This window comes from Leptodactylus fuscus, chromosome 1, assembly GCF_031893055.1.
Source record: "Leptodactylus fuscus isolate aLepFus1 chromosome 1, aLepFus1.hap2, whole genome shotgun sequence".
In the NCBI taxonomy this organism is placed as follows: domain Eukaryota; kingdom Metazoa; phylum Chordata; class Amphibia; order Anura; family Leptodactylidae; genus Leptodactylus; species Leptodactylus fuscus.
Window position 1 is genome coordinate 150,619,581 of NC_134265.1, and position 17,723 is coordinate 150,637,303.

General features: G+C 37.4%; 1 protein-coding gene across 1 annotated transcript in view; it reads right to left on the reverse strand.

Annotated features, from left to right (window-relative positions):
• The window catches only part of RORB (RAR related orphan receptor B), a 173,029-nt gene extending 155,909 nt beyond the window's left edge, over nucleotides 1-17,120 (reverse strand). Inside the window, exon 1 of the mRNA XM_075279051.1 lies at nucleotides 16,697-17,120. Within this exon, the coding sequence (XP_075135152.1) occupies nucleotides 16,697-16,703 (7 nt within the window). The 5' untranslated portion in view covers nucleotides 16,704-17,120. The remainder of the gene's footprint in view (nucleotides 1-16,696) is intronic.
• Nucleotides 17,121-17,723: the final 603 nt, after the last annotated feature.

The window sequence follows — 17,723 nt, forward strand, 5'->3', positions numbered from 1 at the left end:
TTAGTATTAGAAAATAACTGTTCTGTATTATATATAAGAACGGTACTAGGTACTGTATATGTAATAATTAAGGAATGTTGCTTCTACAGGTATATGCTAATGGAATATTTGGTATATGTCTTATATTAGGAAATTATTTGCAGCATCGGATAGAGTAGATATGTTATTATTGTTGTATTAGATTGTTTTATGAAAGGGGTTGTTTTGTGGACTAAAATATTCTAGAAAAAGGACACTGACACCCATCCAATGTTCTTAGTGTCCATTAGTTATTTTGCTTACTTGTAAAGTGCCAATGTATTGTGTAGCGCTTTACATATTTTGCCTTGATTCACTGTCCCTAGTAGAGCTCACAACTTAAATTCCCTATCCCTATGTCTTTGGAGAGTAGGAGGAAACCCGCACAAACAGGGAGCACATACAGTCTCCATGCAGATGTAGTCCTTGGTTAGATTTCAACCTAGAACTGTAACACAAACCACTGCGCCACCAAGCTGTCCTTGTTGGTCTCAACTTCCTGTTTCTGCCCTGACACAGTCACTACTGCAGGCATTTACTGACATTTTCTGTGTCCTGAGATGGCATGATAAAGCAGAGATGTGCAGGGACTCAGTGTTAGTGAGGTGAATGATATGTATTTTATTACTTTAAACCACTCTGCCCCTTGTTATCCCAAAAGACTACCCTAGAACAATTTAAGATACATAGATAGATAGCTGGATTAAAAAAAAAATAAAAAATAGAAAATCCACAGTAGCACCATGGAGACCTTTCGTGTTCTTGAGCACATATGGTTTTATATACCGCTAGAAAGCTGACAGTGCACCTTCCCCTTATGTGCCCTGGTGAGCAACCATCGGTGCATTTCCGATAGGTCTTCACTGTCAGAAGAACGTTCTTGACAGTCTAGATGTGATGACGCTGAGCGGTGAAGAATGCCCCCCTCCCCCTTATAGTACTCATCCATAGACTAGTACTGAGGAGGGGGCATCATCGTTGGGTGGTAAGGAATGCCCCCTCACAGTATAACCCTACACACAGTACTGTCAGCAGGGAAATTCCCAGGTAGACTGTCAGGAACGCCCTTCTGACAGTGAAGAGCTATCGGTAAATGCACCAATATCTCTTCACCCAGGGCACATAGCGGTATATAAAACCACATGTGCCCGAGGACATGAAAGGTCCTATTTAAATATATGGGTGTAACGTCTTAGATCCTTGATAGGAAAAGATCCACTTAACACAAAACTAAGAAAAAGGCAGCACTCTGCAAATGAGGCAAGAAAAGGTTGTCTTTATCTCATGCACAAAGTTTTTGAATAAGGAGCTAAAACATTGCACATGAAATAACTTCCACCTTTTTCCTTTTTTACCTCATTTTTGTAATGCTGCCCTTTTTGCAGTTTTGCCCTCAATTTAAATTATTATACTAGAATGGTAGGAATTTGCTTTTTGGGGCTACAATTCTGAAATCAAATATTTCAAGAAAAATATAACAATATGACAGATTACGAAAAATAGACCCTCCACTATCCTAGTTTAAGTATGACTTAAAATTGAATGGAGACTTTCTCTGTATTTTGAGTGATTGTATGCTGGACTTTTGCTGCTTGCAGCTACCCCCTGCTGACATAATTAATCCACAGTGAACCACCCATCTGCTTCTATATTACTGTTCATGGGCAATGGATTAAATGGGCATTGAGCTGCATAATTCTAATTTTGTATATAGAGCAATGTGCAAAGGCAGTTACATACACAGGCACAGTATTGGTCAATGTTGCATACAAACACACACACACACACACACACACACACACATAGTAAATGTACACAGAAATTCATACAATTAATAAAATGTAATCAGAAAAGACTAAATCAATTCTAAATACATCAGATCAAACTAATCTTCTGAAGGTGGTTTTTAAGGCTCAGCTATTCACACACTCACTCACACAAATAGCACGGGATAACAGTATATCCATTAATATCCATCATCTCCTTGTGATCCATATCCAAGTCCAAGGCAGGGTTCACACTACCATTGGATTCCTTTTTTTTAAAAAAAAAAAAAAAAAGACACCTATCATAACAGACATTATTGCTTCATTCACAGTTTTTTAAAAAATTGATTCTTAAAAAAACAAAACAAAAACAAAAAAAAAACACCCAGAAACGGTTACCAAAGAGTATACCCCAATCTGTCTTTTTAGACGGATTGCTAACTGGATGCCTCAAGAAAATAAGTACTTTTGTGTCCAGTTGTGTTCGTTTTGCCTATCCATTTTTGAATATGTTTTTTCTGCGCATGTGCAGAGAAGAAGCTTCAGAAATAAAACAGATTGTAAAATGGACACACGCTGGATAGCAATCCAGTGTGTGTCCGTTTTCCATAGACCTCAATGTTAAAAAAACCCGGATTAGTTGCTGTCCGTCTGGAAATTTTTTTTTTTTTACTACGGACACAAAAGTTCTGCATCTCCGACTTTGGTCTCCATCTACAAAACTGGATACACAGCGGACAGGATGATCAGGCCGGGTTCACATCTGCACCCGGTCTCCAGTTTAGCCAATCCAGACAGTTTCCGTCTTCTGCCCCGTGAAACTGGACAGGAGACAGAAACCCAGCAGTCAGCTTTCAAGCTTTGGGTGACCGCCCGTGTGTGTCTTCTGTCTGTCCCCTGGGAAACCGTTTTTTTAACCGGACACTAAGTTCTGAATTTAGGATTTTTTTGTCCGCTTGAAAAACAGACATGGGTGTGAACGGACACTAATGGACACAAAATAAAATCCCACTGAAATGAATGGAAATTTCAGACGGACCAGCTAGTGTCCATTGCTAAAATCTTGCAACGGACAATAGCCACGGACACTGCTGACGGAATCCAACGGTAGTGTGAACGCTCCCTAATTCTTAATGTTTACACTAGGAATATGTACCTTTTTCCCAATATGACAATTATAACATTTACTAATTGAAAGTTTTAAACTATAGTAGCTATAGTGGATGCAGAGGTAGCAATTGCTACTGGGCCCTGAAGCTTGAGGGGGCTCAAAGGCCTCCCTACAAAATAACATTGGTAACTAATATTATTTAGTTTGAACATGTTAAGTAAGGGCTCCATTACAGATGCACTGAAGCCCAGAAGCTTTAAGTTACGCCTCTTCTTTACAGAGTGTATCCAAACTTATTGTAGGATATGTCATCAATAGAAGATCAGTAGGGAGCTCCCCTTCTGCTTTACAGATGCAACGTTTATCAGTCTCAAAGTCTGGCAAACCCCACAGTTTATGAGTGTGATCTGTTCATGAGGGAGCGTTCCATCCCCCCATATAGATAGGAGCCAATCACCACTGAGAGAGATAGAAGGAGGTGGAAGGAGAAAGCATTTTTGGTGTTGTTTTCGGTTAATAAGAGAGTGGTCCCATCCTCATAGCAAGCTGCCCCTACTTAGGGAGACATAGTCTGATAACAGATCCACTCATTGCCATACAAAAGTGGACACAAAGGCAGGCATACTTAATGGCCTTAATTTTTCTCTGAAAGAGAAAAAAGTAAAAATGGCAGACTCAATACTTCAATAACTTACGATCACTGGCGTTTGGGATATTGACATCCAGTATAAATCTAAACATTTTCTAGAAGTATTTGTTCAGAAATGAAGGCTGTGTAGTACATGAAATTGGTGTGATAGGTTGCCTCAAATAATTATAATAGCTTTATTTACATAGCGCCAACATATTTCACAGCACTTTACAAATCAGAGGGTACAAGAACAGACAGTATTTGACATTAAAAGGTGAAAGACAAATCAACATATCAGACAATCGAAATGAGGCCCCTGCTCGTGAGAGCTTACAATCTATTGTGCATTCAATCTATTCTTATAATCTTGATTATAAGCCATAGTGCACTTAGGACTGGACATTGAAACAAAATCACATGCAAATAAGACGTATTCAAATATGTGCTTTAGTAAAAATTTGAGGATGTTTATGATGCCACATATTCCTATTATAAGTCCCATCTATGGTCTGTGACATAACTGATATGTTGCACAACTGAAGCCTCCTTTTCATCTTCTCTCTGTACATAGTCACCAAGGGTGATTAATCAAACTCTGGCGCAGCTTAACACAGGACTTCCTGCTGCAACTCCAATTCAAGTATCTGGCCGCATGAACCAGGAACATTATTTGATAAATCATCCCCAGAGAGATCATTATTTCAATTCATTTTACACTGACTTTTACCAGTGAAGTTTAACATTTCTACTACATTTTACAATTGCTTCAAGGTTTTACTTATTTTTATAACGTCTAAAAATGACTCCATTATACACAGAATACAAGAAGTGAAATCAATCCACATCCTTTAAGTGTACGCATCATGTTTGCTCTGTAAATGTCTCCAAATTCATAGAATTATAAGTGTAATAAATCCTTCATAACACAGATTTTAAAAAAAGTAGTGGAGAATTTCATGGGAAATCCATTCAAACTTTATTTGGATGATATATATATTCGCCAACAAACAAGTTGCTTAAAAGTAACAGCCTACGTGTTCTCCTTCGTGGCCATGTCTTCAAAATAAAGCACGAATGGATTTGCCAGAAGAAGCTCAACTTTACCTTATTATACCCATTGTCAAGCTGGAAGGAAGTGGGGCAATCGCAGGATTGGTTGCTTGACAATTCTGAATAGAAGATCTACATTACGATAGAGAATGGTTGTAAAAAGGCGGTCCTGGTCAAAATTTCCTTTGGATCCATTATGAATATATCACGGTTTTCTCCAGTCTTAGATGGATAATTTGTAGTTGGGGCAAATGTTCAGTTTTTCTCAATTTTCTCATGAGGAACATATCACATAAGAATATTCTTTTGCACACTATTAGCAGTTGCCTCTTTTTAATAGGTTTCCATACAATGAAACTTGTACTGTATTTAGTTTATATATACCACATCCTGTATATTGCTCTTTAATGCAGACTACAAAATAAAGGCCCTGTGTCAGAGTGACGTACACTGGATAGGGTCTCTCCCATTCAGGCAGTATGAAGTACTATAAAAGTCATAAAATATTTAGCTGCATGGTTAAAACTTTTTTTTAAAAGGAAGGTGATTTTGTAAATTTCAAGACGCTATTCATGTGCTAACTCCGTTCAGTGAAAAGTACGTAGGAAACAAAGTATAGCAAATGAAGATATGCTTTTAGATATGCTTTTAATGGCTTATAATGTCTGGATTGGTCTAGTTAAGATTCTATATATTATATCTGTTATGTTTTACGTGTTACATTTATGCACTTTCTATTACCATGATATAAAAAACTTCAAAATGATTTTGTCCGAAACTGAAATTACATAAACATGAAGATGCTGCTGCTGTGAACACCTAGAACAACATCAAGTATGCACAGTAATGATATTTTTAGGAAATTAATTAGATTAATATGCTATTTCTAGATAGTATTTATAACATCCCTTCCACTTACAAAAAGTGGTCAGGGAATGAAACTGGTGATCTGGAAAATATGTTTTATGGGACATGTCTCCAAGGGGCAGAATAATGAAATACATAATTTATAGTTTTGATTTTTTTCTTTGCTTTCACTAAAAATATTACAAGGTATCTGTATCTGAAAATATATGAAGAGCGGATGTATCACAAAGATGTAAGTATTCATTTAGGAGACTGAGGGATGGCAATTAAAACAATGGAAGCCTATTAATAACACTCCAACTGTTGATGAACTATACTCTCTGCATGATGTATCAAACAACATCATGGGAAACAACAGATGGAGAGGCAGCAATCCCCTTTGCTACTTACTCAGGGGTTTAAAACTCTTCCTTTAACTAGTCATAGTTGGAGAACATACAGATTTTTATTCTTTACATGCTGTACGGTACAATATATCCTCAAGCGACTGCAAACACTATGGTTTTTTGAAACCAGATTTTGCCATCTCTATCTATCTATCTATCTATCTATCTATCTATCTATCTATCTATCTATCTATCCATGTATACTGTATAACAGGGGTTGCCTGATGGCAATAAGCCATTTTAAGACAGACAGGTGATCGGCTGATGACCATTAATCTGGCTTTGGAAACCCATAAATTGTTACTGCCAGGAGATGCTGTATCTACCCATAGATTGCATCTACAGTGCTAGAGATTTGAATATATGGTCAACCTACCAGGTCTGTCAGACCAAGTGTAGCTCTTTCTTACAGGCTCACGACTCTTGGTAATAAAGTTGAAGATATAGCTATACGATGCCTGTATGCCATAATATAGAAGTGGCTTGTCTTCATGAAACGATCACTTGAAATGGCCAACACAACCAATCTCATCAATGAAGATGTATTCATGTCAAAGATGAAGTAAGAAGATAATAATTGTATGTTATTAGAGATGAACCTGTGACGCTGACTTTGCCGGCGGCCGGCCGGCGTCACAGGTGCTTCCATTCATTTCTATGGGAGCGTGCTGTTCGGATCGGCTGATCCGAACAGTGTTCGCTCATCTCTATATGTTATCACTCAAGCACCATAAGGGGGCCTGGAAACCGTTGTTTTCTGCAAGGACACTGTATCCTTGCAAAAAAAAATGGTTTGAAGGTGGAGAGGCTGCATACGGACACTGGTGGTCACCTTTAAAAACCTTGGGTTTTAAAGCTGTCCGCCAGCAAGCCATCCCCTGTCCAGTTTCCTCAGCATTTAGGACAGATACCCCTGGGTGAACAACGGCAGTACTGTGAACGCCCCCTAAGACATAAAGCTACGATGACCTATCCATGACATGGCTTGCAATTTTACACTTACCATCACTGTACATCTATAAAAAAAAACATTACTATGGGAAAATGTATGTTCAGTCTACTGGTTCAAAACAGATGTATATTTTATGTCTACTTTATTATCAGTTATACATTCTCCCACCTCACGATCCAGAATATAAGTTTCTAGGGAAATGAAAACACTTGGGTGTCATTGATGTAACAGGCCCACCCAAGAAGATTCAGAAAATTATACAATTAATGTGATATTATACAATACTTTTAGCTTGAAACCTAGAAATACCTAAAATGGCAATTTACTAAATTTTTCACCATTTGCATGTCTTCTCAATAAATGACGAGAGCTCTTGAGGGAAAGAGGAATCAGGCAGATTGAATTCCAACTGGGCACCTATTTATCCTAATAAGATATATGGGAGACCAGTCAGGCCCACAACAGTTGTGGATCATATGTGATAAAGGAAAAAGGAAAAGTATTACTTCACTTTTTGATATCCTCTCCTTGTTTGGCTTCATAAAGTACATAAAAAACCATGAAAAAACACCTGCCCTTGGACTAAATGAGCAGAATACTATGACTAATATTTAATGTATATGTCCAGCTAAGAAATTAGTGAAAGTTCATTTAAGTTGAGAGAGAGCTATAGTAAATGCTAGTAATAATTATATATTACAGAACGTACAGTAAGTGCTATAGCTGAAGGACTGCCCATAGGATAATAAGAGCTATGACATGTTTCTCTGCATAGTATCCTGTTTCACTGACAGTATGTGTTATACTATAAGATACTGCAACATAAAAAAAAAATATGAAAAAGAGTGTATGAAAAGTGATGATAGTAATGGAGATACATGATAAATGTTCTTCTGAAAAGTTATGGGAAATGATTGATACAATTAAGGGCTTATATGCCATATCACAAACAAAAATGGGAGATAGGTAGGTAACTATCAGGGACATATTTAAAATTTCACTTTTATTGATATGTATTAAAAGCTATACTTATATGCCATATCACTATGCCCTAGAGCAGGGGTAGGGAACGTACGGCTCTCCAGCTGTTGCAAAACTACAACTCCCAGCATGCATACTTGCTCTGCTGTTCTTGGAACTCCCATGTGAATGGAGCATGCTGGGAGTTGTAGTTTCACAGCAGCTGGAGAGCCAAAGGTTCCCTACCCCTGCTCTAGAGGGATCTAGCTGCTGTTAGCGTCATACTCCTTCCTTATGTATAATGTAAGCCAATACTGGTCTTCTTTTCCTTGTAGTCACTATTACTACATTACCAAACAATGGTACGGGACTATAGTTCCGTAAGTCATAATTGGAAAGTAGAAGAAACAACCTACCCTTCTTCCTGGAATAAAGGGATGAGGTTGCAGGTATACAATAAATACTATAGGATGGGAATTTTATTTTAATGTAGTCTTTAGAATCTGTACTGTTCTGACATATTCTCTATATCAAAAATGATTCACTTTTTTAGCTTTAATTTGCTCAATGACTTGTTTCTAGTGGTGTAATCTGAAAATACTTGTGGCTGTCCAATGTCTAACACGGTGTAATGCTGTACATACAGGTGTAAAGAAATGTTACTTCTATGTCCTGATGGGCCGTCATCTGGGCATACGCTAACAATACCCCGACTTATGAATAAGAATGATTGACTGGCATAGCAATTATTCAGCTTCTGACCATAAAGGAATATCCTTAAAATCTGACCTTTTCGGGGTACTTGAGAAGGTTAAGAAACTCAGGAGTGAAGAAAATGGAGAAGCTGAAGTAAAATCAATAGTTGAAATTTCTCACCAGCAAGTTATAGAAGCATATAAACATCAGTGCTCTTGGGAAGAGACATAAAACACAAATGACTTGCATTACATGGATGTGTTGCATCTTCACAAGTTTAGCCGGTTAATGCACTTAGACATATAGCATCCCTCTCTTGCTCTAATGGCGACATGGATTTGCTGTTAACGCACTGTCATGTACATTTGCATATTAATAAATTAAAATTATATATATATATATATATATATATATATATATATATATATATATGTGGCTGTTTACGTGAAAAGGGCCCAGATTGTCGATACTAATTATAGAGAAAATAGTCCAAAACATATTTGGGTAAAAAAATCACAATTTTTTTTTATGCAAAAATTTTATTTAAAAATATGTCAATTGTGCTTTCAATAAAAATTTTTTTGCTGTTTCGGACAATGTTACACCATAACCGTTACAATGATACCAAGAACTCCATATCGACAGTGTGGGCCCTTTTCACATAAACAGCCACATATATATATATATATATATATATATATATATATATATATATATATATATATATATATATATATACCATTTACAAGCATATAACATTTACAAGCATTATAATATGTTATAAAATGCTAAACTTATAAATTCTCAACCAATGTTGGGTCCTTCTTATCAATCTAGTCTGACATGCATACTTGGATGGAAGACCATCCATGTCTGCAGTATAGCAAGACCAGTAAGCTCTACATTTCACAATTTTCAGATTGAGCCATACATTTACTACAAAGTTATTGATGTTTTATTGGGAATGATTTTCTGTCAGAAAAAGGAAATATTTCTTAATCCACCACAGACCTAGGAAACTGCTCCCATACTCTTGGGGCGGTGATCAAAATGGATATCATACATCAATATAGCATAGCGAAGATTATTTGCTGCAAAAGATCTTAGAATTCTGTTTTTCAAAATTCGAAGAAAATGTCAAAAAGTATGTTTGTTCTTACCCACACTCTACAAAGTATTCATGGGAATTAAGTAAGACAACTTTATGGAAAACACTATCTAGTACCATTCCAGTTTGGCGGTACTTTGTGTTAAATATTAAGGAATCGCATAAAAAAAAGCTGCAGAATTTATTGGAAATAAATAGGACAGAAGCAAGCAATTCAAGGAGATCATGTCACCAAGTGTGAGGCGCATTATAGTAAAAAAAAAAAACATACACAAGATACAAAACTGTCTATAGGCTGACATGGATGATTCAGAGGGTCTAAATCTCTTGGATAATCTGTTTGGTTTGTAATGGAAGTAACTTCTTAATAATGTTATGAAGTGTCGATTTGCACAGTTTCCTTAATTTTGATGCATGGCACGTCCATACCACACTCATGCTTTAATCATTAATGAAAATGTACTAATTAATTGGTTATATAAATAAATCTCCACTCAGTCTTTTGTGAAGCATTTTGACTTTTTTTAATTTTATTTTTGAATGAATGTTATTTGTGTGAATTGCCTTTTTTGGTGATTGTTTTTTGCAAATAGTAGCATGCCCTTGCATGACCTTTCTGTTTCTTCTTTTTAACAAATGACTCCAATGGGTGTACAATACAGTGGCAAGTACGTCCTGGCAATGTGCACGATTACCCATCATGAAAGTTCTGGATCATAGCTGGAAAAATTTGTCTGACAAAAACTAGCCACGTGACCTTACCATAACTGAACTACTGTACAAAGTAGAATTATCTTTTCTTCTTTTGATAGTCAAAGGTTTCATGTCTTCATAATTTCATAGTCAATGGCTTAGTAATGCAGAGAGAGTGCCATTTCTGTAGACCATGCATTTTTTTAATAAAAAAATTTATTTCCTAGTATAAAAATTATAATTGATGCCTAAAAATGTCAAAAACAAAACCATATGGTACGTTTATGTAAATGGTCTGGACAGTCTTCAGTGGCAAAACTCTGGGGGTTAAATTTAAAGGGCTTCTACATGCCCAACATCCAGTTATTGCTTTGAATTTGATAAGATAACAGGGATCCCAATCTATGGCTTCAAGTGTTGAACATACAAGGCCCACACTGGAAGGGCCGTTATTTGGGCATACTTTAACAATACCCCCATTGTATAACGGTCTGTCAGACCTGCAATAAAGAAACGGGTTACCAAGCAACTTGACCTCTCAGTTTAATAACACTTCAGACCATCAAGCATATAGGAATTACAACTATACCATCACAACAATACACAAACCCTGAGCAAGTGGAACACATGTATCTCTGCAGCTTACCTTCTCTAGGGGTAACATATGAACTTCATTTTACATCAACATGTATTGGTTAGACATTCCACATATTATAGTTTAATTCTAAAGAAAAACGTAAGGAATATATGTTTTCAAAATGGTTGCCAGGCCCAGTTTATGTTTCTTTTATGATGCTATGGCAGTAGCATAAAAAGACAAACAACCTAAAATATCCATAATTATGTAGATTATGAAAGTCTCCCGTTTTTGAGAAAAGGCCATCATTAAGTGCCCAGACAATAAACAGTAGAAGAACTCGGTTGTTCATTGGTCCAGACAGTGTATTTTCGAGCCAGTCTGGAAGTGTTCATTTACGGCGTTGATTCTGAAAGAGGTTGTCACACAGTCATGGTCTGATCACCATGGCCCATGTCTATGTCATTGTCTGCCCATCATGTTGTTCTTAGGAGAACTGAGTGTAACTATTCTATTGTCTCTTATTTACACAAATGTTTTATTTAGCTTCATTTACCCAGGATGCCGTTATAACACCTGTGGTTTCTCTCTATATACACTGAATTGCTGGGGTCATGGGTTGAAAGGGCAGCATATGGGCCACGCAAGGGGCTAGTTAACACAAGCCATTATAATGGTGTACTGGTTAAGCTCATTCCTATTCATCAGATGATTAGTTCAATCAATATTTATTCCTGTGTGCTTCCTTTGTCTTTAGCTACAAAGCAGACATCCTTCAGTTTGAGAGCACAAGCCTTGTCTAGGGTGAATTCACTGCTTTATTTGAAAGAAACAAATTGATTTATTTGGCAGCGAAAGACACTTTCATTTGATGCTCATCAGTTCTGTTTGAAACGTCCAGCCATAAAAAAGAACAAAGGCGCCAACTTTTATACAACTCGTATACTTGTTTTTAAGATATTTAGGATAAGAATTGGAACATATATTTTTTTAGGGAATTAATATAATTTAAAAAAAAACTTGCCGACGTGAATATCTTTCATCTCAGCTGCCAAAAGTTTCGAATGACATTGCCTCTAAACTTAAACAAAGACAATTTCTAAGAAGATTTTTTGTATTATTTTACCATGCAAATTATATGGCTTTATATTTTTCATCTACCTGCTAAAGTCATCACATACCTGGCTTCATATGAACATAACACTCTAGCTTGTGGAACAATAATGTAGAGGGAAACCATGTTATAAATGACTAATGTGCTGATGTATTAATTATGCAAGTTGCATATAAAATTTATATACACTTGCTTATCTCTTCTCACATGATAACAAATGCAACTCAATCCGTGCACGAGAGGAATACATTATCCAGTGGACACAGGGAAGAGCAATTGTTAAATTCTTTTTAACTATACAGTAAGTTGGAGAAACAAGGAATTTCACTGACTCCCAGCAGTGACAGGGTTACACGAGATGGATAATGGACTGAAAACAGGGCACAGCAAACAACTCACTAAGGCTGACAAAGGTGTGTGGCAGTCTGGATACATGTAAATAATGAGCAATTATCAGGGGTGTAAAAATAGTTTCATCCTAAATCCTGCTTATTTACTAACGATAGAATTAATTAAAAAATGATACAAATTTTACAAATTAATAGGCAAATATTTCTATGGGCCTCATCATTTACAATTCAATTTGTGTATTTAGTTATTAAACTAAACACACTCAATACATAATAATAATTAAAAAATAATATGCAATATCACCCAATTAACACAGTATCGTGATAATATGTACACGTGTGTTCTGCACTAAATATATCTGTTGAACATATAGCCTCATAAAGTGTATATATATATATATATATATATATATATATATATATATATATATGTTAATGTTACTGTTATCGCCACAGCTCACCCATTTAATAAAGTTGGCGAGCTGTGATGATATCCTAATACTCCCGTTTTTATGAAAGGGCCCAATAATGATTGTATAGTTTTTGTCTTGTTAAATGTTCTCATCCCTATTACTAGAGAACATCCGCTTGGTTTAGCTGAAGCTGTCAGACAGAGTGCAACATTGAATACACCACTATGATGTTCACTGGAGCAGTGCTATACTGAAATCATTATAAAAAATCACACTAATCAGGGTCTGTGTTATTTCGGGATTATATTCTTATGCTTTATATCCTTGAAGCCTGGGATACATTAGAACAGATACGTTTTGTCAGTGCAATTGCTGAGAAGATATACATCTTGGTTTTGGCTGTTTTCCAAAGCAGCATTTAATAGAAATATTAATTGAGTATCGGTTTGTAAGATAGCTTGTGAATGCTAGGCCTTTGAACACAATTATTTCAGCAGAAAGGAGAAAATGTGACTAATCTAGGTTTTCTTGTACTTTCAGGTGTTATGCAAACTTGCTTTTAGATTGAATTCTGCCTTTACACTGTAGTAAAATAATACTGTAATAGGTATAGAGTCCCAGGAAAACAAGCCCTGACATTCTCAAACTGTCCTTATTATATTGGTCACGATAAGGGGGATAGAATTATTGAAGCTTACATAAAATGATATGGGCCATATTCTACTATGTCCTACTAGCTATGTCACATGTGTATGTACTATCGTATGATCCAAAATCAACCTACAGTAATATATATATTGATGTATCTTTACGCTGCTGCCTGTGTCGGAGTAGTAGACGCTAGGGTATCAGTGCAGATACTGTATAAATTTATAAGGGAATTAAATAATTGGGTAAACAGAGAACAGTCCTACACCTTTCATAGATGTGAATAACCAACAGTCTTACATAACACTGTCTGGGTTGTCCATATTATGTTCTATTGCTTACCGGAAAAATAGATGTAGCAGGACTGAGCTTGTAATTTAACCCTTTGAGACAGCATAGTTTACACAGTGTGATAGCTCTCCGAGTTAACGTGATGTAGTTAGTTTACCTGCAGCCCTTTGTAAAACCACTGGAGTTGTTTGGTGATTGAAAAAAATAAACTCTATATCTCTAAAAACTATACCTCTACACCATGTTCATCTGCAGAAAAAATTCCACTCTTTTGGGTGGATGTAAAAGGAAATTGTCGTACTAGACTAGTACAACCCCAATTAAATAAAATGGAAAATAAACAAAGCCCTTTATATAGAGCTCATCCCATTTCTTGCTCTTATAAACAGCTACTTTTTATTATTCCTCTTTGTTGGTAGCACAAATATTAGCTTTTAGAACTTTTAGAAGTTTTGTATAACTCATTCTACTAACTTAACCAAGCGATGGCAATGGTTGTTGGCCATTCTAATTACTTTAATACTTTATTTTCTCCTTAGAATTCCTAGTTTATCAGCATTACCCAAGCCAATGCACCTAAGTGTATGATTACTGTAATTCTAAATGGACGACCTCATTGACATCCAGTATTAGAACTACCTTGATTCATATCTATGAATGAAGTGTAAACCAGCATCTACTTTTCAACACCATGGACCTCAGGTTCACCAGAGATCAGGAGTGGCTGCCCCCAGAAGTGTAAATGAGTTACATTATCTCTCCATGTCTACCTATTACCATGCCACACATCTCTCTCACCATTCCCATTCAGGGGAGTTCAGACATGATCACTTGGCTTTGATGCCAAAGAAACTGTCATGATTGATGTTGGGCAAAATGCAATACAAGGAACAATAACAAGCAGTATCACATTTTGCCTTCTACAGTATTTGTAACTCCACTGGCTATGAAAAAAATCCTTGATGTTGGCCCTAGATCAAAATGTGGATGAATGTGAGTTCAAAGCTTTTGATACAATCCACTTGATTGCACACAGCAAAAAGAGAGATTTGTGTGAGGATGGAAAGGTACATCAGAGAGGAGCAATTGTTACAAACAATCAAAATGTTGCCTTCATGTGACAGTGACCCACCCATCTTGGACGATATTGGGGATAGATATATATATATATATATATATATATATATATATATATATATATATTTGTCACTGTAGAGCAGATTTATTTTAGATTTGGATTGATCATTTGCAGCTAGATAGACACTGTACACAGTGAAGAACAAGTTCTGTCCCTCTATGCACTTATTACAGAGTCCCCTGCCTATAAATCTGCCTCAGCTTCTTATGCCTCAGAAGATCTTTCATCTTGTCCAGCAGTTTGACAACCAATTTACTTGCCATCCTATTGATCAAGGACAAAACTTATATTCAACTGGTAACATATCCAGCAACTCTGCAATTAAAGTCTGCAGTGACCACTGGAAGCATCCTTCTATTTTCCTCTCCTCTCCTTTGGCAAGTCATTTTTTCCTTAGCCAAGCAACAAAAATACAATTATCGCTAAATCCAAATATCCTTTTTATTACTATAATTGCTTCAAAATCCCTTCAACTAAGCAACCTCACACTAATTTGTATGCATTATTCCAGAGATAAGTGCCAGATCAGCATCTTTAGCTGCTATTGTGAATGTGCTGGTAGGAAATAAATAAGTGAGGGACCCAGATTTTTAATTAGGAGCTAACAACTTTTCTGTAGTAGAAAAAGTCACCTGATAATAGTAAAGTACATTAATACTAATGGCCAGTGATTTCATTACCTCCTCAAATTAGCATGCAGACAATGTGTAGGACAAACTATCATTGTCTTTGGGTACCAACTTTCAATGGCTATTGACAAAATCATGTTTTATTGGCGGGTCTTTGGTAGCAAAGTGATCAGGTACAACCCTTCAATCGAGAGGAAAATAGACATTTAGTTTTACTTCTCATAATTAGTTAATTATGACATGTAAAGAGCCGTGATAGATATATGTGGTTCACACAATTCCAGGCAAATAAAGGGGATGAAAAATATTAGATAATCACTTTTAATAAATGTCGCAATCCTGAGAGACGTATGTGTCATAAGTCGCCCTATAGCACTGTGCTGGGTCGCCGCTGTTATATGCACTTGCATAAGAAATTTGGTTATAATAGGTATCGGTAACTGTTTATGCAACAGTATTATGTCATGGACACCTGTCGTTAAAATTAACATATAACACACGGCAAAAGTTTATTGATAATATTATCTGTGAGGTTTCATCGTCTATAAGTAAAGTACTTTTCTTTACTTCCGCAGACCTTCTTTAAGGGACATAGCCGCAGCATCCTTCATCCTTTAATGGATATACATAAACTATGGACCACTTAGGTAGTGCGATAATTGCCATTAGCAAAATACGGATTCCGACTTGAGTACTCCAGCTTTCTATTAATTGTAACAAGTCTGTGTGCGCATCTCCAGTCCCCCCATCCTTCCACACACCGCTCCAGTGGACATGTCTCCGCTTGGAGAGATCATGCTGCCAGTGACCTGGAAGAAGTGCCTGATTCAATTGGGATGCACAGACAGAGAGATCCAACCTAGAGTACTCAGTGGATGTGATAGAGGAGCGCGGTACAGCAAGGAAGCCCCTCTTAAGACACTTACTAGCCACTCAGTGCATGAACTTGAGTGACTATCCCCTCCACATAAGTGATTCGATCCAAGCTGCAGATTGGAAGTGCTACCATATACAGCACCATTGCTTCTAATGGCCATACACAGTGCAATCCTGATACAATTGTCATCAAGTATTGGACTCTGGTGCACATAAGCTTTACCCTATCCATGCACTGAGATCTTGTCTATACTGGGTCTGGGACATGTTCTAGATTGATGATCTATGGGGCTAGTAAGTGTTGTCTATCCACCACCTATGCACAGTATATAGTGACTACACCTATAGCAATCACCAAGTACACAAAGTCATAAGAAGGGGTGAAAGTATTGGGAGGCAGCCCCCTAGAAGTCCCCCCTTACCTCGCATGGTGGCAGTGAGGCGGCAGACTTCTCTCTCAGCGAGCTCATGAATATCCCAGGCTGGAGAGTTAGCAGCCAAATCTCCTCAAGGAGACGGAGAGCAGCACCTCTAGTGAGCCAAGCATCCCTTCCTTGGTCCGCAGCTCTGCACAGCTTTCTTCCCCTTGCTCTTCTGTCACACCGCTCCAGATTTCTTTCTGATCACTTGCACGGATGAGGAGGGGGGCTGGATTATGCAATGGGAAGCAAGTGAGCTGCCACACACAACAAGCTCACCAAAGGCAGGGAAGAATGAGAGGCTGTGTGCAGGGAAGAGCATGTGGCTTTTCACATGACATCTGTGTCTGGTAACTGTAGGTGCAACAACCCAACCACTAAGAAAGTTGAAGGGACATGACCATAGCAGGCTCAGAATGCAAATCCTGTTTGCTGTGGACCAGAGGCCCCACCCCCCTAAACAGCCTGGCCCCGCCCCCTCCCTGTACAGGCTCTGGACTCGCCTGACTGACAGAAAATATGTGAAGTCTGCTGCAGGAAGAGATACATGGCTGCAGTTATATCATGTGGAAACATCCCAAACATGCTGTAGTGTGCGGAGCTCGGGAGCCGTACACCTCCCACCTGCCCCTGACTGAGTGACAGCTCGCCTGGGACGTCATAAGACCTCAGGACTGCTCGCACTGTGAAGTGCCCTTATGTTGGCTGGAGTTCACGCGACCATACTGATACAGTCCTGCATAGTAAGGGTGGCAGTGTATATGGCCCAGGTAATAGAGGTGCTGAAGGGAAACCTGCAGCTGTGGCATAGTAAGTTTCATAGAGTCACCAGTGCCCCTTGTATCAATGCCCCAAACAATACAATGCCCTCAGTGCCAGCCAGAGTTTCCTCACATACTGTATATACATAGAGAGAGACACATGTATACTATGTGTATAAATACAGATACAAATGAAGAGTCAGAAATGTATAGTCACATCAAAAAATTCTGTCATACTATCTATCTATCTATCTATCTATCTATCTCTC